Source organism: Lepus europaeus, chromosome 7, assembly GCF_033115175.1.
Source record: "Lepus europaeus isolate LE1 chromosome 7, mLepTim1.pri, whole genome shotgun sequence".
NCBI lineage: Eukaryota > Metazoa > Chordata > Mammalia > Lagomorpha > Leporidae > Lepus > Lepus europaeus.
In genome coordinates this window covers 47,238,768-47,260,186 of record NC_084833.1, presented here as the reverse complement: position 1 = coordinate 47,260,186, position 21,419 = coordinate 47,238,768, and the positions used below count along the sequence as shown (strand labels likewise).

The 21,419-nt window shown below is 47.3% G+C and overlaps 1 protein-coding gene across 4 annotated transcripts in view; it reads right to left on the bottom strand.

The window, feature by feature from the left end:
- SERGEF (secretion regulating guanine nucleotide exchange factor) overlaps positions 1-13,648 on the bottom strand; it is a 245,340-nt gene extending 231,692 nt beyond the window's left edge. For 3 of the 4 annotated variants that reach the window (XM_062198088.1, XM_062198085.1, XM_062198086.1), the window contains exons 1-4: positions 13,565-13,648; positions 8,796-8,931; positions 7,459-7,614; positions 4,675-4,769 (exon numbers count right to left, since the gene is read on the bottom strand). In XM_062198088.1, the coding sequence (XP_062054072.1) occupies positions 4,675-4,769; positions 7,459-7,614; positions 8,796-8,931; positions 13,565-13,624 (447 nt within the window). In that variant the 5' untranslated portion in view covers positions 13,625-13,648. Of the gene's footprint in view, positions 1-4,674; positions 4,770-7,458; positions 7,615-8,795; positions 8,932-12,857; positions 12,882-13,564 lie in introns of those variants that run through there. The other variant, XM_062198087.1, reaches the window with a different exon arrangement.
- Between the last annotated feature and the right edge of the window lie 7,771 nt (positions 13,649-21,419).

Sequence of the window (21,419 nt, the reverse complement as noted above, 5' to 3'; positions counted from 1 at the left end):
CTGCTTCTGTTCTAGCTCAATCCCTATGCAATGTTAGAAATCCCTCCACAACACCCTACCAAGTGCTCATCTGACCCCTGCCAAACACCCCCCTCCAGTGACACAGGGCTCACCCCCCACCCATGTGTCTGTTCCACCTTTGCCCTCTTCCACTTATCTCTTTAGATGTAGCCAGAACTATCTGCCTGAGGCTTCCGACAATGACAACGCTTTCCAAATATTTGAAGACAGTTGTCATGTCCTCTCTCAGACATCTTGTGGTGGTTTTAAAAATAGGTCCTCCACGTCTTTGATGCTCCCCCCTTCAAGATGTGGAACTTCACCCCCTCCTTTTGTGTGGGCAGGACTCAGCGACACACTGGCGATGAAAAGAGCGCGGAAGCAGCAGGTGACTCAGAGACGAGGCTTCCCGCTTGCCTTCGACCCCCACCCCATCACTCCGGGGTAAGCCAGGTGTCACTGTGAACACTCCTGCAGAGCGGCCCACAGGACAAGGAATCAAGCCTCCTGGAAGTGGGTCCACCCGCCCAGATGAGCCTTCAGAGGCTGCGTACAAGCCCGGCTGCTCCTAGGTTCCCAACCCTCCGACCCTAACAGCAGGTAATAAATGCTTGTTGCTTTGAGCTGCTAATTTGGGGCGTGATTTGTTACACAGCAACAGAGAACTGATGCAGAGCTCTTCTTTAGGCCAAAACCCCCAGTCCCATCAGCCACCACTGGGTTTTTCCCCTTCCTGGTTTCTCTCTCCTAAATATGCTGTTTTTGTTCAACTTCCGTCTTTCAAAGGGAATGTATATGCATCGATCACAGCCCCTATGGGGCTTTGTCACATTTATTTATTGACAGGTCCACTGTGCCTTTCTGAACTTCAGAACCCGCTATGGCAAGGCCTTTATGTGCCTGTAAGCCCAGGGCCCAGGCACCAAATCCAGAACAGAACACAACATGCCAGTGCAATGACCAGTACAGAGGACAGAGTCTGGCCTTCCTTCTTCCAGAGACGTTCTTCTCCTGTCAGTGGAGTCCACAACCACATTAGCTTTGGGGATGCTCAAATCTTATTGCTGATACAATCTGAACATACTATCTGTCCATCTCAATTCTGTTTTCTTACGTTTTTTCTCCCCAAAACTAACTGAAGAGCTTTACATGTGGATTCTATCTCATCAGCACCATTCATCTCCATCTCTTCCTCTCCAGCCCCACTGCTGTTACTTTCTTTAGGGCCAAGATTATTTCTTGTCTGGATTGTCAGCAAGAGTTCCCTGAGTAATCTTCCTTCAATCCATCCTACCCTCTGCCCTATCTGGCCCTAACACACTATTCTTACCATCTGTCATGTGATACCACCCTGACTACCCCCTCCCCACCCACATTAGCCTGGCACTTCCACCATTTCCCCATATTCTAACCATACTGAACTGCTTACAGTACCCCAAACCTCCTGTTTTATGCTTCTACAGCCTTGCCTGTACAGTTGCTTCTGTCTAGAAGAGTCTTCCTTTGAATCCTACTATTCCAAACCAGGTCAACTTCTACTCAACTTTTTTTTTTTTTGACAGGCAGAGTTAGACAGTGAGAGAGAGAGACAGAGAGAAAGGTCTTCCTTCCGTAGGTTCACCCCCCAAATGGCCGCTATGGCTGGCATGCTGCGGCGATCCGAAGCCAGGAGCCAGGTGCTTCTTCCTGGTCTCCCATGCGGGTACAGGGCCCAAGCACTTGGGCCATCCTCCACTGCCTTCCCGGGCCACAGCAGAGAGCTAGACTGGAAGAGGAGCAACTGGGGCAGAATCCGGCGCCCCGACCGGGACTAGAACCCGGGTGCCGGCACCACAGGCAGAGGATTAGCCAAGTGAGCCGTGGCGCTGGCCTCTACTCAACTTTTAAGACTAGTTTAAGCCTACTCTCATCCACCTTCCCCCAAGCAAGAGTGCAGTACTCTCTCTTCAGGGCTATATATGCACCTATCATAGTTCTAACATGGTACTACCTTTAGGTATTTATGTTTCTGTCATGTACTACAAAAAACAAGACTGTCAAATGCTAGCACAAGTCTTACTCACTTTTGTCCTCCCTTCCTAAACAAAATTCCTATACACAATAGTTGCCATTTTAAAATGGGTGAATTTCTATTATATTTCACTCTGGAACATCCCTTCCATTGTTCCATAGGACAGAGCCTGTCAAAATTTTTTTTCACTTCCTAATTCTGTCATCCAACATATTTTAACCATTCTTCCTTTCTGTCTTTTTAACTATACGAATTACAATTAAGCTAAATTAATTATAACATATATGTAGATTCTTACAATTTCTCTGCAGTTGGGAGCTATAGTATTTCCTACAACAGAGATTACAGAGCCTAAACTTGTATGTATACCATGAGAACCATTACCCCAAATAACACCCTGCAGACCAGTGTCCGAGCTCAGCAAGATGAGAAGAGAAGACCCACGCTCCCACCAGTGAAACAAATCTCCCACTCTTAGTCAAAGTTTAGGGAAATTAGATAGGAGTAGGCCAGCTTAGGTGGTGAAACTCAGTTTAGAGTCCAGCATATTTTTTTTCAAAATTCCATATTCTTACAGTGACAAGATTAAAATATACTTCACAAAAATGTGTGCATTTAAAATATGATGCAGTGAAAAGAACCCTGAACTTGGGCCAAGAGTCTTCCCTAATACAGTGGTCCAATATGGTAGCAGCTGCACCTGGTCAGTAAACACCTGAAATGGGATTAAACTGAAACATGCTTGATTAAAATATGTGTATCAGTTCTGAGACTTAGCACAAAGGAACACAAAATATCACATTAACAAAGTTCATATTGATGACACACTGATATAGTAATAGTTTGGATATACTGGATTAGTTAAGAAATTATTAATTTCACCTACATGTGGCAACATGAATAAAACTTGAAAACATTACATGAAGAAAAAGAAGTCAGACACAGAAGGCCATATGCTGTATGATTCCACTTATATGAAATGCCTAGAACAGGCAAATCCAAAGACACTGATAATACATTAGTGGTCACCAGGGCTGAATGGGGAGTGACTACTATTGGGTACAGTTTCTTTTGGTGGTGATAAAAATGTCCTGTGAGGGGCCGGCACTGTGGCATATCAGGTAAAGCTTCCACCTGCAGTGCTGGCATCCCATATGGTCACTGGTTCATGTCTCAGCTGCTTCTTTTCGAATCCAGCTCTCTGCTTGTAGCCTGGGAAGGCAGTGGAAGACCTCCTAAGTGCTTGGGCCCCTGCACCCACATGGGAGACCAGGCAGAAGCTCCTGGCTTTGATCTGCCCAGCAGACATTTGGGGAGTGAACCAGCAGATGGACGATTCTTTCTCTGTCTATACAGCTGTCTCTCAAATAAATAAATAAATCTGTAAAAGAAAAGGTTCTGTAACTAGATAATGGAGACTGCTGCTCAACTCCATGAATATACTAAAAATTATTGAATTATACAATTTTTTAAAAGATTTATTTATTTATTTGAAAGTCAGAGTTACACAGAAAAAGGAGAGGCAGAGAGAGAGAGAGAAAGATCTTCTATCTGAAGGTTCACTCCCCAATTGGCAGTAACGGCTGGAGCTGTGCCCATCTGAAGCCAGGAGCCAGCAGCTTCTTCCGGTCTCCCACGCAGGTGCAGGGGCCCAAGGACTTGGGCCATCCTCTACTGCTTTCCCAGGCCATCACAGAGAGCTGGATTGGAAGAGGAGCAGCCGGGTCCCAAACCAGGGCCCATATGGGATGCCAGCGCTTCAGACCTGGGCATTAACCTGCTGCACCACAACATTGGCCCCTGAATTATACATTTTTAAATGGTGAATTTTATGATATGTGAATTACATCTCAATAAAGCTGTTATTTAAAAAATTAAATTCATAGGGGGCCAACACCATGGTGCAGTAGCTTAATCTTCTGCCTGCGGCGCCAGCATCCCACATGGGCACTAGTTCTAGTCCCGGCTGCTCCTCTTCCGATCCAGCTCTCTGCTGGTCAAGGAAAGCAGTGAAGGATGGCCCAAGTGCATGGGCCCCTGTACCCACATGGGAGACTAGGAAGAAGCTCCTGGCTCCTGGCTTTGGACCGGCACAGCTCCGGCAGTTGAGGCCATTTGGGGAGTGAACCAAGGGGAAGAAGACCTTTCTCTCTGTCTCTCCCTCTCACTGTCTATAACTCTATCTCTCAAGTAAATAAAAAATAAAATAAAATAAAAAATCTTCAAAAAAATTAAATTCATCTGTTTCTTTCATTTTTTAAGTGGGGCTAACAGAAAATTTTAAATTATATATATATGGTTTACATTATATTTTTACTAGACAACACAGGCCTATACCATTTGCCTAGCTTATGTCTTTGGGCAAGTAACTTCTATCTGGATTTATTGCTGGTACTGTTCCTATTATTTCTCACTTTAGAATTGTAAGATTTTGCTAATGTCCTTATGAGATGTATTACCCTTATTGTTTTCAGACAAAACTTTACAACGTGTATGAGAACTAACAGAGGTTTTTCACACAATCTAATTCTTCCCAGGAAGACCTACTATTCAACAAATTCTCCTACCCCATGAGTCTTCAGGGTCCCACACAGCCTTGTATTCTGTAATACCCAGGAAACACTTGAAGAGGACATGGGCAAGCTAAACATCAGGGTCCTCACCTCAATGGGCTGGGGAATCACACATCTTTGAGGTCCATGAGGAACTCCTAATTGGCCAAAGGAGTTGGATCCACATGACAGAACTTGACCATTTTCTGAAAAAGACGTGTAATTAAATTAAAATCTAAGAAGTAAGATGTCGGTGATCACTGAGCAAATGCTGAAAAGTGAGAGGTGTGAAGGAGATGGGAGGAGGCAATGGCGCTCTTGTGATTCAGTCCATCCAGATCACACATCCTACTTTTATTCCTCTACTAACGAAAACACTGGGCACCAGGTTCAGTGTTCTACACAGGTTATCTCGTATGCTATCTCATCAATGACAGACTATCTGTGTACAATACTTAGTGCAATGCCTGGTGCTGGAATGGGAGGATACTTATTCCCCAGTTCTCATGTTTCCATGTGACAGCATTTCCATTATGGTAACACTCCAGGCCTTTCTCCCTGCCCTTCGCCATGCTCACTGCACTCACGTAGCCAGTTGGTGAGTCTAGAAGAGAAAGGACATGTGGCTTGGCACCTTCCTCTCAAGCATTCTAGGGTGCCACACAGTAAAGTTTTCCCATGTGGGAAAGGCCTAGAGTTTGGCCCAAATGAGTTGTAGGACCTCTTGGCCTCATAATTAACCCTATGCTCCAACTTAGCTTGTGTCAGTACACAGCTGGTGGCTTGATCTCCAACTCTGACTGCTCTGTGAACCGGAAACTGGGTGTTATTGACGGATTCCCTGCAACCCCATACAGGCCCATAATCAACACTTCATAAATGACAGCTGCCATTTAGAGTCTTCTAATTACAATGAAATTCAACACAGAAGAGAAATGGTAACACTTGAGCAGGGTTTTAAGGATAGGATAAGAGTTTATCAAACACATAAGAGAGATCTGCTTCAGAGAAAAAAGCATGTACTGCTTGTTATCACTAGAAAGAAAAGTATAGGGGGTTAGAGAACAAAAGACAAAGCAACGGAGACAGGAATGAATTACAGAAAGCCATGTGCTAAAAACCATGAAATCTGAGGTATGCATGTAAGAACACACAAAGGTTTGAGACAGGAGAGTGACATGGTCAGAGGATGCTCTTGCTAGGACTATGACAAAGAGGGAGCCTGGTCAGACACCACAGTTGGTCCCTTAAGTCTAGAATAGCCAGTTAGACAGGACAAGCTGAACAGAGAGTATAGACTGCTCCAGGGAACAGAAGTCAGCTGATACAGTAACTGCGGCCAGCTTCTCCCAGGAGCATTACGCATATAACTTTTTGATCCTATTCCTCTATATCCATCCTGCTACCTGGCTTCACACAGAACAACAGTTCTGTCCAACAATACTTATGGGGGGGGGGGGTGGATTTCTTCAGTGGGAAAAAGCTGCCATCCCTGCTATGGAAACTTCTGTCTCCTCATTATTTCCCCACCACAATCCCCTGGGGTAAACTCTTAGTTGGCATCACTGGCCAGCTAGCCTAGGCACCATGAACTTGTGGGACAGGAAGCAGCCATTAGGAATGATCTAGTCCATTTCCCAGTTTCTAGTAAAAGTTTTCTAGCCCAATCATAATCTTCCTTTATAGTAAAACTTTCCTTTAGGGGCTGGCATTGCGAGCCGTGGGTTACATAGCAGCCACCTGGGATGCCAGCGTTCTGTATGAGTGCCAGTTTGAGTCCTGGATGCTCTGCTTCCAATCTAGCTCCTTGATTGTGTGCCTAGGAAGATAATAGAAGATGGCCCAAGTACTTGGGCCCCTGTTCCCCATACAGGAGATTAGGATGGGGTTCCTGCCTTCTGGCTTCAGCTTGGTCCAGATCTGGTTGTCGAGGCCATTTGGAGAGTGTATTGGCAGACGTTAGATATCTCCCTCGCTGTCTCTCCCTCTCTTCTCTCTGCCCTTAAAGTAAATAAATAACTTTCCTTTAGGGGCCAGCATTGTGGCATAGCCAGTAAGCCACCACCTGTGACACTGCACCAAATATGCACACTGGTTCAAGTCCCAGCTGTTCCACTTCCAATCCTGCTCCCTGATAATGGCCTGGAAAAAGCAGCAGAAGATGGCCCAAGAATGTGGGACTCTGCCACCCATGTGGGAGACCCAGAAGAAGCTCCTGGCTCCTGGCTTCAGCCTAGGCCAGCCTTGGCTGTTGCAGCCATTTGGGGAGTAAAGCAGCAGATGGAAGATCTCTTTTTTTTTTTTTTAAAGACTGATTTATTTATTTGAAAGCCAGAGTTACACATAGAGAGGAGAGGCAAAGAGAGAAAGGGGGGGGGGGTGTCTTCTATCCAATGGTTCACTCCCCAATTATCCGCAACGACTGGAGCTGCACCTATCCAAAGCCAGGAGCTAGGAGCTTCTTCCGGGTCTCCCACATGGGTGGCAGAGTCCCACATTCTTGGGCCATCTTCTGCTTTCCCAGACCATAGCAGAGAGCTGGATCAGAAGTGAAGCAGCTGGGTCTCGAACCGGCACCCATATGGGATGCCAGCGCTTTAGGCCAGGGTGTTAACCCACTGCGCCACAGCGCCAGCCCCAGAAGATCTCTCTTTCTCTATCTCTCTGTCTTTCTGTAACTCTAACTTTTAAATAAATAAATAAATCTTCAAGAGAAAAAAAAATAACTTTCCTTTAAAAGGCACCCTGAATTTTCTTTGATGAACACAGAAAACATCTGTGTGTGTGTGTGCTTTAACGACAAAGAAGCTTTTATTTAACCCATGACCACCATCAGCATGATGCTCTCACCCAAAGCCGTTGCAGTGATAAAGATTTACCTAGGAGTCAACTCACCTGTGAGTAGAATGGTAAAATCCCAGCCACAGGCCACCTGTTGGATGGGACAACCAAGGAGGGAGTTGCAAGGGGTAAAATAGAGAACATCCTCTGTGTGACCAAGTCCCAGTTGCCCATCTTTGTTCAGGCCACACACAAAAAGGCCTCCTCCATCTACAAAATACAGAGGTGACAGTGGGCACAGAGAAAGCAGCACCACCAGAGCGAGCAAGCATCTGGAGTCACAGACCAATACCTTTTTTTCCACACCAGTTAGCAAGCTATGTATGTTAACATGTCTGGAGCCAAATGACAGATCAACCGCCTCAGATCTAGTATCCAAATGGAAACGCTAAGTCCTGGAGCAGTGGCCCTTCCATCACCAAACTAAGCATCTGCTGGACCAAGGAAAGCCAACATGCATTCAACACGTAAGAATGTGCCAAGTCCTATTCTAAGAACTCTATGTGCAGAGCCAATTTATCCTTTAGACACAGTGTCCACAGCCTACAGTACTTTTAGAGGCTCATGGGAATGAGTTAATTTTAAAATTCTTTTAAAATGAGCAAACATAATGGTAATGCATTTATGATACTAAATCCAAGCTGGCTTATACTCATCTTTATGCTGGATACAGATATGAAATAAAATTTTAAAGACTTCTTTTATGAAAGAAGGGGTCTATAAAGACAAAAGTGCCAAGAAGGAAAGTCATAATGCAGCCCCATTAGCTCAATGACTCTCTTCATCCACTATGATTATCCCTAGGTGACAAATAAGGAAACTGGCATGCAGCGATCATCTGCCCAAGGCCATGCAGCTAATGATTCCCAGACCACGCAGTTGGATTCCAGAGCTCATGTTCTTAACCAGACGCAATATGCCCTCCTTTGCAATACTGTTGCACTTGTAGCACTTGTTAAGCACTATCCTAGGTGCTCTGAGGGAAGATTAACAGAATTACAAGGTTCTTATTCTCAAGGACTATTTAACCTATTTTCAAAGACTTCTAATTCACAGATGAAAGTTGAATAGTAACATATGGTATAAAATGGTATATATTGTAACTCTTCCATTAACTTGTCTTGTGACCTCAAGAAACCAGTGTTCCTCTTTAAGCTTCTTTTTATAAAGGCAGGTGGGGGGTGGAGGGGAATATGGCCTAAAAGATCTCTGAAGTCCTAGGCCTGAAAATCTAGGATACTCCAATGGTAATTTGGCTCTTTCTCAAAAACATTTTCCTCTGCAAAATACAAAAGGATGAAAGATGGCAATATAGCATCCCATGAGAAAATGGCTAAACACACACACACAAAAGGAAAACCAAGAGGCTACGGGCTAATAAGGGAAGTTACCTGTGACAACTGCAGAATGGCCGCCTCCTCCTGTGATCCTCCTGATGCACTTGGATTTACAGAAGTCATTCAGCTGCTGGGGCAGAAGCACATCTTCCTTATGGCCAAGGCCAAGTTGCCCATAACTATTTGCACCCTATGGATAAGAGAAGTCAAGGATGAAAGAGTGTGGGAACCACAACCATCAACATCTATCGACCTGTCTCTACCTCCCTCACCCCGACATTCCTCCCGAATCTCTAACAGATGCGGTTCCAGAGGCACATTCTCAGAGGCTGTTGTAAGCGCCCCACATTTAGATGGTGGGTCCATGCCTAGAACATCCTGATTTCCATGGAGGAAGGGTGCTCAGCATCCACGACTTATCCTGTGATACTCCTCAACGTCTCCCTCGCGATGCTCCACCCAGCTGCCACTGGGAGACAGGGTTTCTGCTGATAAAAACCAACTACCTCGGGAGGCTAAGGGAAGAAAAAAAATGAGAGAGAAAGGGGCACACAGTGGGTAGGAAACACTCTGGAGCTGGTTCTTATCCCTTCTCCCCACACCTCGCTGGGAAGATGGAGATGTGTTTCTGTAATCAAAGCTAGGGAAGGATTTGTGTCCTCAGGCAAGGTGCACCATTATCTCAAAGGTTTGCAATGATCTCCAAGGGCTTCTCCAAGTCCAGTGTTGTGTGACTCCAAGAATTCCTGTCAGGAAACAGATTTCCCCTTGATAGGCAAATATCTACTGTTTTTATTATATAAAGAAGTCCATAATCCCTAATCTGACACCCTTACAGCCAGAGTCAGAATTTCATAATTTAAAAAATATGGTGTGTGTGCATATATACACATACATATGTATACACATACACACACATCAAATATACTGCAGCAAGGTCCAGAGGCAGCATCCCATAAGCAAAACAGGAATATTTCTGCAGTAAAAAGTACAAACATAACAAATGGGTAGAGATAATAGTCTTATGTCCAGTAAATTTAGACTTGATGATAAGAGATCGGGGACCTGCAGGGAAAATCATACTAATATTTCAGAAATCTGGGACTGACCTTGTGGGTAAAACCACTGCCTGCGACACTATTATCCCATACTGGAGAGCCGGTTCACGTCTTGGTTGTTCTGCTTCTGATCTAACTCCCCGCTAATGTGCCTGGGAAGGCAGTGGAAGATGGGCTCAGTGTTGGGCCCCTGCCATGAGGCCCAGATGGTGTTCCAGGCTCCTGACTTTGGCCTGCCCCAGCCCTGGCCATTGAGGGAATGAACTAGTGAACAGAAGATCTCTTTCTCTCTCTTTCTCCTTTTCAAATAAATTTTTAAAGAAAAGATTTCAGAAATCTTATAATGTTTTCAAGTATCTCCTAGCTGATTCTTCCTAGAAACGAGCAGCAAAACTTTTACTATCTTTACTAGCCAGGAGTTCCTGGCTCCTGGCTTCAACCTGACTTAGTCCTGGCTGTTGTGGAGTCAACAGTGGATGGGAAATCATCCTCCCTCTCCTCTCTCCCCTCTCCGCCATTCCCCTCCCCCTCCTTCTCTGTGTGTATGTATATGCCTTTCAAATAAATAAAATAAATACGTAAAAAGTTAAAGTTAAAATATGTTCTTGGGAGTGGACTTTTGGCCTAGTGATTAAGATTCTAGTTGGGACACCCGTGTCCCATAACACAGTACCTGCATTCAAGCCTCAGGGAGGTGAAGTACCTTTCCATTGTTACTTGGTCAGCCCTGAAAGCCCTATGGCTACCCTGTTACCAGGGTTGTAGGTAACAATTAGGATACCCTGCTCCTTTCACTAATCCCTAATGTGTCTCTAAGACAAAAGAAAAAAGGGGGCTGGCACTGTGGCATAGCGAGTAAAGCCGCTGCCGCCTGCAGTGCCAGCATCCCACATGGGCGCAAGTTTGAGACCCGGCTGCTGCACCTCCAATCCAGCTCTCTGCTATGGCCTGGGAAAGAAATGGCCCAAGTCCTTAGGCCCCTGCACCTGCATGGGAGACCTGGAAGAAGCTCCTGGCTTCAGATCAGCGCAGCTCCGGCCACTGCAGCCAAATGGGGAGTGAGCCAGCGGATGGAAGACCTTTCTCTCTCTCTCTGCCTCTCCTTCTCTCTCTAACTCTGACTTTCAAATAAGAAAGAAAGAAAAGAAAAGAAAAGAAAAGAAAAGAAAAAAGAAAAGAAAGAAAGAAAGAAAGAAAGAAAGACAGGCAGGCATAAAAAGGGCATATATGGTGAAGCAGTCCAGGTTTTACCTAGTGAGAGACTAACATGACCCTATCTAAAATAGCACACTGCCATCACTTTTTCCCTTTTCTAGTTTTTCTTCCTAGCAATCCTTGACATCACACTATATGTTTACTTACTTACTGTCTACCTCTCTCACTGGAAGGTAAGCTCCATGCAGGCAGGAACTCTGCTCACAGCTACTTCCCCTGCATCTGAAACCAGGCTGGCCCCAGGGAAGAGGTGCATTTGTTTATATGGTAAATGAATTTTATAAATGAATATAAGACCTCAGGAGCCCCTACCCTGGAGAGATACGACTGCGGCATGGCAAGAAGTGTGTGTGAAGGCGCAGCTTTTCTCAGCCAGCCCTGAGATGTCTGTGGCTGCCCCACTCCCAGGGCTGCAGGCTACTGAGGATGTGACGGAAAAGTGAGACACGGGGCACTCTGGAACTCAAATTATGAAATGCAGCAAGAGATTCTAAATCCAGGATAAAGCAAGACGAAGAAAGAGTTAGGGTAACCTATTTAAATGATGTTTGCCTCCCTTCCTTACAAGTATTTCAGTCGTGTCACACACCCACAAGCCCAAAATGAGGTAAACCATCTTGTTACGGACTGTACTGGGTGCCCCTAAAATCTGTTTGTTGAAGTTCTAACCTCTAGTACCCCGGGATAGGACTGTATCTTGAAAGAGGGCCTGGGCCAGCACCGTGGCTTAATAGGCTAATCCTCCACCTTGTGGCGCCGGCACCCCGGGTTCTAGTCCCGGTCGGGGCACCGGATTCAGTCCCGGTTGCCCCTCTTCCAGGCCAGCTCTCTACTGTGGCCCGGGAGTGCAGTGGAGGATGGCCCAAGTCCTTGGGCCCTGCACCCCATGGGAGACCAGGAGAAGCACCTGGCTCCTGGCTTCGGATCAGTGCGGTGCGCTGGCCGCAGCGCGCTGGCCGCGGTGGCCATTGGAGGTGAACCAACGGCAAAGGAAGACCTTTCTCTCTGTCTCTCTCTCTCACTGTCCACTCTGCCTGTCAAAAAAAAAAAAAAAAAAAAAGGAAAGAGGGCCTCATTAATGAGGTAGTGAAGGTTAGAAGACGTCATAAGGGTGGGGTCCAAATCCAATACAACCGCCAGCCTTCAAAGAAGAGACACAGGGGTGCTCAGGCCTCAAGAAGAAGCCACGTGAGGACACACACCGTGGGAAGGTGGCCATCTGGAAGCCAAGAGAGAAGCCCTAGGAGAGACCATGCCCAATGACACCTGGATCTTGGGCTGCTAAGCTCAGGATTGCTGCGGCTGAAGCCTCCCAGACTGCCATGGTTTCTGCAGGAGTCCTAGCAAAGGTACACACCCCCACAGAGTGATTACGCAGCAGCAAGAACACACACCATCAGGCCTCCAAGCTCAGCAGCTGGCTGAGTTCTGCAATATTTGCATTGCAGAACAAAGCCGGATCTGAAAGGGTTTTTTTGTTTTTTTTTTCTGTCGGATGTTTCATTTGTCCACACAGACACCAGCCAGTGTCTCGGCCGCAAACAGCCAGAGACAGCACACATGCGATCCCCAACAGCTGAGTGCCACTCGGCCACTCAGAGACGCTCAGCCAGCCAGACTGCCTCGGCCACACCATGTGCTCTCTCCCTTCTGCCAACTTCTGCCTTACACTCAACAAGTGCCACCTTGGGCTGACAACTACTTTGGAAAGACTGGACAATAAACACGGATTCTGACAGCAATATAGGTGTCCCTCCCCGACACAAGGACCGAAGTCTCATTCTTGTGTCTTTGCCAAACACGAGCTGGACACACATTCATTCATTTGTGAACAAATGCTTACTGGGGACATACAAGGGTGCCAGTCCCCAAGCGAGGTCTTGTGAACCAGAGACAGGAACTCCTGTGCGACGCGGACATCCTAGCCAAGGAGCCTGTACAGCTGGGATGCGCCCTATGAGGAACCACAAGACGTCGCCAGTTCCCATGCACAAAGCTTCCTCGCTCCGGCGCACGTAAAGATGACCCTGCCTCTCCCAATGCACCAAACCAGCGCCACTCGAACTCCCACGCCCCCGCACAGGCAAGCTCCCATCGCAGCAGAGCATCGGCCCATAAGCAGGGTCTGTGCAGGCCTCACACCCAGAGGATGCTCCAGCGTGGGCTCGGGAAGGGCATCATCGGTCCTCCAGGCCACGGGAGGGCGGGGACACAGGCGGGAGTGGGAGATCCTCTCTCCACCGAGCGCTCCACGCGGTCCTCCCGGGCGCTCCGCGGGGAGACAGCTCTTCCAGCCGCGCCGGAGCGCCTCCGTGCCCGCCCCACCAGCCTGCAGGCCCTGGAGTCGCTCGCCCCGCGAAGCCCCATCCCTGCCCGCCATCGCCCCAGCCCCAGCCCCAGCCCAGGATACTCTGGCCCGGGGTCCTCCAGCCCAGGGCCCGGCTCGGACTTCAGGCGCCCACACCCCCGCACCGCCCACGCCGAGGCCAGCCGCTCCCAGGTCCGCGCGCCCCCCAGTCCCTGCCCCTGCCCGGGGGCGGAGTCACGTACCCAGGCGAAGAGCGCGGCGGCTGCGGGGGGAGCCTCCGAAGCGCGCCACTCGCGCTCCATGCAGGGACGCTGTGCCGGCGCTTCCGGGAGGGACGGCGCGGGGGCGGGTCCTCCGGGGCGGAGCCAGCGCCGCGGAGACCCCGGCGCTCCCGGAAGCGGGGGCTGGGGACCCTGGGCAGCTAGGGGAGGCCGCTCGGGGATGAGCCTGTGGCGGGGAGGCCCCGCCGGCAGCGGCTTGGCTGCGGGAGGGGGGACGAGCGGCCGCGCCCTCGGACTGCGGGGACCTGGCGCGGGCGGAGTCCCCGCCCCGGCCTCCCGTCGCTGCCGGCCGCTCGGCCTCGCTCCCTACCCTCACCCTCCCCGTTTTTAGCAGTGATTCAGATTCCCTGCGCTCGGTAGCTGACACGGGCCCTCCACGGTTTTATCGCACAGCCTCCAGAGGGTCCGACCAGGCCGGGATAGGTGTCACCAGTTGCTGCGGGAGGGAATTGAGCCTGAGGCTGTAGGAAGGTTCCTGCCGGTGTCTTGGGGGAACCGTCCCGAGCGCGCTTGGCTGTGCATTTGCAAAACCCGAGGGAGCCTTTGGGAGCGAGTGTAGGGTCTCGGGTAGCCGGCATCGCCCGCCGCTCGGGCTCCGGGCGGGCGCTGGGCCGAGGGGGCCGCTTCGCGCGCATTCCTGCAGGCGGCTAGCACCTTCGCCCTCTGCGCAGGGGTGCCGCCCTGCCCTAATTCTGATGAGCCACACGGGGTCGTTTTCACCCACCAAAGATTTTCTTGAAGAAATGGCTTCTTGCCAGACGCCGGCAGCGCTGCTGGTTCAACAAGTGCGGCAGACTCTTCCTGATGGGCAGCGTGGCGATGCGGACTGGGAAGGCGCCTTAGACCTGGGAACACATCGGGGCCCACCGCGGATCCTCTCCAGCACCCCGGAGCCCTCGGCCCGACGCTGACCCGGGCCTCCAGTGGCAGCGCCCTTCGTGCCTGCCAGGCCCCGGGGAGGGTCTTAGATGAGCCCTTACTGGGTTCTTTCCTGTTCTTTCCTTCCGTGACTCCTCCGTGATTCTGCCACTTGGTGGCAGTCCCCTGGGAGCCCTGACATCTTCAGAATGTCCATGATCATGCTGGGAAAAATGCAGAAATCACCCCCCACCCCCCTCACCGCCCTCAGAACAGAAGCAAAGCCCCTGGACATTCTGCAGAAACCTTGCGTGCATAAGTACTAGGTACACTGTTTGTGGCTAGGCTTTTTGTACCTTTCTCTTTTCAAATTTTTAATAAACAGATTAAATTGTATGTATTTGCCTTGCACAACGTGATGTGATGACTCCTTTTAAATACATGTAATAGGATGTAAAATGGAACCCTTCCCATCTGAGTTTTGGCTGAGTCCCCAAAGCAACAAAATGCCAAGTTACTCTTGTCTTGGGAAGTGAGGTGCAAGACCACCAAAGCAGAACTTGCAAAGCAGATGTCTAGAAACCAGCGTGTGACTTCCAGTCGATAAAACAGGCCAGAGATGCTGAGAGGGAATTCTAATAGGATATGTGGCCACAGCTGTCCATGTGGTGTGAGGCCTGCCCATCTCATGTCTAAGGAAAGGCGTTCAGCAAGGCTGCTCAGAGAGCTTGGTGTGCGTCCCTCCAGACTGGGGCCTGCCTAGGCTGCTGTTCAGTTCAGTTCTCGCTGAGAAATCCAATGACTTGTGGCAGAATGGGGACTCCGACGGTTGAGAAAAGAGAGACAGATGCTTTGGGAAAGTCTTCAGCGCCCAGAGGTTTCCAAGATAAAGAAATTCCAAGTATCTCCAATATGAATGTTGAAGCAAACTGGGAGACTGAAAGTCTCCGACCCCTGTCCAAGGGAATTTCTGGAGGGGTGAATGACACCCATGGAAGAACTGACCACTGGATTCTCAGAGGCTGAGGGCAATGAGTTCAGTCAAAGAGATATATTTATCCACATCAAGAGATCCTGAGAAATAAAGTGAGAAATCTTCCACAGTATCCACAAGAGAATGCAGCCCCATGAAACACTTACCAAGCACAGAAACCACTGCTGATGCCAGTTCATAGCGGTATCAGACCAAAAAAGATGTTTTCTATCCCTTATCTCTCCTCCCCACTGCCACTCCTCAGCCAAGTGAGAGGCAAGTCCAAGGCATCCCAGTGAGAGGGGAACAAGGAACAAGAAATGAAGAAGCTAAGCACACCCCCTCCTTTCTCATTTCTATAAGACAAGTGCTTTAACCATAAAGTTTGATGTTTTAAATTTTTTACCCAGGACTAGGATTTTAAATGCTGAAATGAGAAGTTGTGTGTATGGGTGTGTGAAAGAGAAAGGGAGATATTAGGAAATAAGGATGTTTTCCATTTGTGAGGGAAAAGGTCAAGGCAGCAACCTGAGTTCACCCAAAGGTCCCAGGAAGAACTAAACCTATGCAGCCAGTCATCGTGGAAAGAGTTTGTTTGGTTTTTTTTTTTAAATAATTTTACCCCTTAATGTACATCAATACTTTAACTACAGTTGTGTTATTAAGTTATACCCCTTAATAAAATTTCCTGGAAGTGTTGAGATGTTGCAACTATTTCATCTGTATACATGCCATTGACTAATTCTTCCCCGGAGCAGTCTGGTTGTGTCACAGTTCTTGAAGAGACTGGATTGAAACTATTTGATAATGGGGCTGGCGCCATGGCTCACTTGGTTAATCCTCCACCTGCGGCGCTGGCATCCCATATGGGCACCGGAGTCTAGTCCTGGTTGCTCCTCTTCCAGTCCAGCTCTCTGCTGTGGCCAGGGAAGGCAGTGGAGAATGGCCCAGGTGCTTGGGCCCCTGCACCCGCATGGGGGACCAGGAAGAAGCACCTGGCTCCTGGCTTCGGATTGGCATAGCTCCCGCCATGGCGGCCACTTGAGGGTGAACCAAAGGAAGGAAGACCTTTCTCTCTGTCTCTCTCTCTCACTGTCTAACTCTGTCTGTCAAATACAAATAAAAAATAAATAAAGAAAAAGAAACTATTTGATGGCATCACATTCAGATACCTTGTCTTTCAATAAGAGAGAAGTGTAAAGTATTGGAGACCATACAAACTGTATTTGATCCTCCCAATACTACTAGCATAAGTATTATTAGAATCATTATTTTATAGATGAAAAAACTGAGGCTCCAGGTAGTGAAATGATTTACTCCAAGGTCAAATTTTTTGCTTTTGATAAAGAAAAACTAGCTAACTGCTAACCAACTCTCGCACCAAGAACAACTAGAAAGCTGGCAGAAAATATTTTTTTTAAATCTGTCATTGGATCTATGAAAGCAGCAAGAACTGAGTGATCCTTCTAGCAATCTTACAGGGGTTCAGGGAGAGGGGGTTTTAAGAGTGAGAGAGATGGGGCTGGCGCTGTGGCACAGTGGGTTAATGCCCTGGACTGAAGCGCCGGCATCCCAAATGGGCGCTGGTTTGAGACCCGGCTGCTCCACTTCCTGTCCAGCTCTCTGCTATGGCCCGGGAAAGCAGTAGAAGATGGCCCAAGTCTTTGGGCCCCTGCACCCATGTGGGAGACCCAGAAGAAGCTCCTGGCTCCTGGCTTCGGATCAGCACAGCTCCGGCTGGCCGTTGCGGCCATCTGGGGAGTAAACCAGTAAATGGAAGACCTCTCTCTCTCTCTCTCTCTCTCTCTCTCTCTCTCTGCCTCTCCTCTCTCTGTGTAACTCTTTTCAAATAAATAAATCAATCTTTAAAAAAAAAAAAAAAAAGAATGAGGGAGAGACAAACGTAGGAGTGCAAGTCCCCCAAAGAAGCAATCTTGCCGGCGCTGTGGCTTAACAGGCTAATCCTCCACCTTGTGGTGCCAGCACACCGGGTTCTAGTCCCGGTTGGGGGCGCCGGAGTCTATCCCGGTTGCCCCTCTTCCAGGCCAGCTCTCTGCTATGGCCCGGGAAGGCAGTGGAGGATGGCCCACGTCCTTGGGCCCTGCACCCGCATGGGAGACCAGGAGAAGCACCTGGCTCCTGGCTTCGGATCGGTACGATGCGCCGGCCGCGTCGGCCATTGGAGGGTGAACCAACGGCAAAAAGGAAGACCTTTCTCTCTGTTTTTCTCACTATCCACTCTGCCTGTCAAAAAAAAAAAAAAAAAAAAAAAAAGAAGAAGAAGAAGAAGAAGAAGAAGCAATCCTGTTACACACGCATAGCTTTCTCCTGGGGTTCCTCAAGGACTACAGCCTTAGCACGGAGATCAGCTGAAAATAGACCAACCACCCAAATGACTTAAATTCATCTTCTCATTGGCTCAATCTCTGATTGGACTGAGCTCTTCCCACACATTATGTGTATGCTGCCTGCTAAAAGCAAAAGTGAATCCCTCTAGAGGAACATAAAGTCATGAGAAGCTATGGGGCTCTCTGATTGGAAGTGAGATTATATTAAATATTCTTTACACATAGAAAACAAGGTTTCTTTTTACAAAGTCCTCTCGCAACATACTTTCTCCAATAATCCAGTGCAAAATAGACTTATTTCAACAGATGAGGTATGTGAGATTAAGACTTTACCAAGAATTTTAAAAAGCAGTAAGAAGCTCCCAGATATGTTTGGTTTCTAGTATATCTCATAGCCATTGGCTTTTTAAGAAGTATGAAGATGTGATGGAGTTCTTAAGCTAGTAAAATTGCTAACATCGATAAAAATCCATTTTAACATGTTTGACAATAACACTCATTGAGAACATGAATTGTACGGTTATTTATTAGTTGAATAACACACTTGCAAATCATAAATGTACATTACATAGTAAAACAAAGCAGACTAAAATAGACCACAGTATCTTTACATTTAGAAATTGAAGTATGGGTTCTATTATATGTTTTTTTTAGAAAATTCTAGTTTTTTTCAATTTGGATTCCAACTTTAAAATCTAACAATAATTCTGTATATGTTGGTGTGTGGTTACTATATGTATAACTCCAAATGATGAAATGTAGGCATTCTGACAACTAGGTTTTAAACTTTCTTCAAAGTTAGAATGCCTGTGAGTAATGATATACTGATAAAGAATTATGAACCACATTTTAGTTCAATTTTCTCAGGTTTGGATAAATATTAACAAGCTCCTAGATGCTTTGAAGACATACTTAAAATACATAAGAATTAGAAGATTTCTAGTTTACCAAATATCACAAAGGTTAGAAGAAATTCATTATTAAATATTTTCATTGTTTGACATTATGGACTATAGGAATGTATGTATCTTTAACCTTTATTTTGGTGTGCTTCAGTCATAGAGTAATTTTCAATATATTGCTTTAAAAATTAATAACTGATTCTTCACTATGATCAAAGTTATATGAAAACAGGCCTTATTTGCTGTTATTTGCTACATATTATAAGATTTCCTTGCAAGCACACAGACTAATTATAAACTAGTCAACCAATATTTCAAATGATTTCAGATTAACTAGCAGATCCATTTACTGACAAATGTTTACTTAACAGTTAATTAACTGTTAAAATTTATAAGTAAAGATCTGAAACAGCATGAGTTACACTTCTAAATTCTATTTCCTTGTATAACATAAAATGAAACACATTTTTTAAAGTTTGTTATAATTTCTTTCCAGGTCTAAAAAGGTTTAAAAGGTCTGGTAGTCTCTGAAAACTAAACAAGTTAAGTGGTATACAATTTGACAATTAATGGGGGGGGGGGAGCACAGTTTTTAGGTAGCTGATTAGCCATAGAAAACTGACTGAGAACATGACCCTTGTTATATCATTAATAGAAAGAAGCTGCAGGGGTGTAACATTCAGGTGCTCCTAAGTTCTTTTCAGAACTGTCAAATTTGAGATGCTTGGCAGGTCTGGTATATTGCACAACTTTATTTCATTCTGTGAGTGGTGTCAAATGAAACTGTACAACACTGGTCTCATTTATGGGAAATCAAGATGGACATATCCAGCAGGCAGTTGGAATTAAGAAGCAAACATTCTAGAAAGATGCCAGGGTGAGAATTGCATATATAGGAGTCATCCAAAATAGGAATTGAAATCATGGATGTGGCTGACATTGCCCATGAATGGCAGAGAGAGAAGAGGGCTGAAGATAGAAACTTAAGAATCATCTTCCGGCCGGCGCCGTGGCTCAATAGGCTAATCCTCCGCCTTGCGGCGCCGGCACCCCGGGTTCTAGTCCCAGTTGGGGCGCCGGATTCTATCCCGGTTGCCCCTCTTCCAGGCCAGCTCTCTGCTATGGCCCGGGAAGGCAGTGGAGGATGGCCCAAGTGCTTGGGCCCTGCACCCGCATGGGAGACCAGGAGAGGCACCTGGCTCCTGGCTTCGGATCAGCACGATGCGCCGTCCGCAGCGGCCATTGGAGGGTGAACCAGCGGCCATTGGAGAGTGAACCAACGGCAAAAGGAAGACCTTTCTCTCTATCTCTCTCTCTCACTATCCACTCTGCCTGTCAAAAAATAAAATAAAATTAAAAAAAAAAAAAAAGAATCATCTTCCTTTAGTGGATGGGGCAAGGGGTAGAAGGAGCAAAGAAGACACAAGCATGTATTGGGGAGTTCTGCTTCACTCATATAGAACTACATTGCTGAGGCAATCATTGTGGGGTAGTGGGTAAAGCTGCCACCTGCAGTGCTGCCATCCCATATGGATGCCGGTTCATGTCCCGGTTGCTCCATTCTGATCCATCTCCCTGCCAATGGCCTGGGAAAAGCAGCAGAAGATGGCCCAGGCAGGTTTGGGCCTCTGCCTGCCACCCATGTGGGAGATCCGGATGAAGCTCCTGGCTCCTGGCTTCAGTCTGGCCCAGTCCTGGCCATTACAGCCATCTGGTGAATGAACCAGTGAATGGAAGATCTCTCTCTGTCTTTCCCTCTTTCTCTGTAACTCTGACTTTCAAAATAAATAAATAAATAAATAAATAAATATTTCTTTTAGAAAAATGCTACCCCCATCTTAAAAAGAGAGAAAAAACACTGCATTGCTTACTCCCTATGTTTCAGCTGACACCACATAAAAACCAGTCCTTGTAACCCTTTGCATTATTTACAATCTCAATCCTAAACTGCTTTCCTGACTTTCCTGATCCATTTCCTCCCCTTGTCCCCATCCTCTGCCCTCACTGCTTACCCTGGAGATAAAGTGCTTGGCACTGCTTTTCCAACCTTAACTTTGTGTTTCTCTTATCTCAGTCTGAACCCTCCCTTTGACCACATTACCTCCTGCTAGCCAGAGGACAATCCCATTACAACATCTGGGACTGCATTGTGAGTACAAGGCTTTCCAGGTGGCACCCATACCAATTTCCTCTTCTTTTTTTTTTTTTTTTTTTTTGACAGGCAGAGTGGACAGTGAGAGAGAGAGAGAGAGAGAGGTCTTCCTTTTGCCGTTGGTTCACCCTCCAATGGCCGCCACGGCCAGTGCACTGTGGCTGGCGCATCAAGCTGATCCGAAGCCAGGAGCCAGGTGCCTCTCCTGGTCTCCCATGTGGATGCAGGGCCCAAGCACTTGGGCCATCCTCCACTGCACTCCCGGGCCATAGCAGAGAGCTGGCCTGGAAGAGGGGCAACCAGAATCTGGTGCCCCGACCGGGACTAGAACTCGATGTGCCAGCACCGCAGGCAGATTAGCCTATGGAGCTGCAGCGCCGGCTCAAATTTCCTCTTGTACTCGTGAGGAAGACAGATAATCTAGGACAAAGCCAGCATTATATGATGTCATAGAAAGGAAAGTGAGTTTCAAGAATAGTCATTTGGAAATGGGCCCCCTAAAATTATTAGCCTGAAGGCTTATGCCCCAATCAACCTTTCCAGACATAGCTACTCTTATTTCCCTGTAAAATACTACACTTGA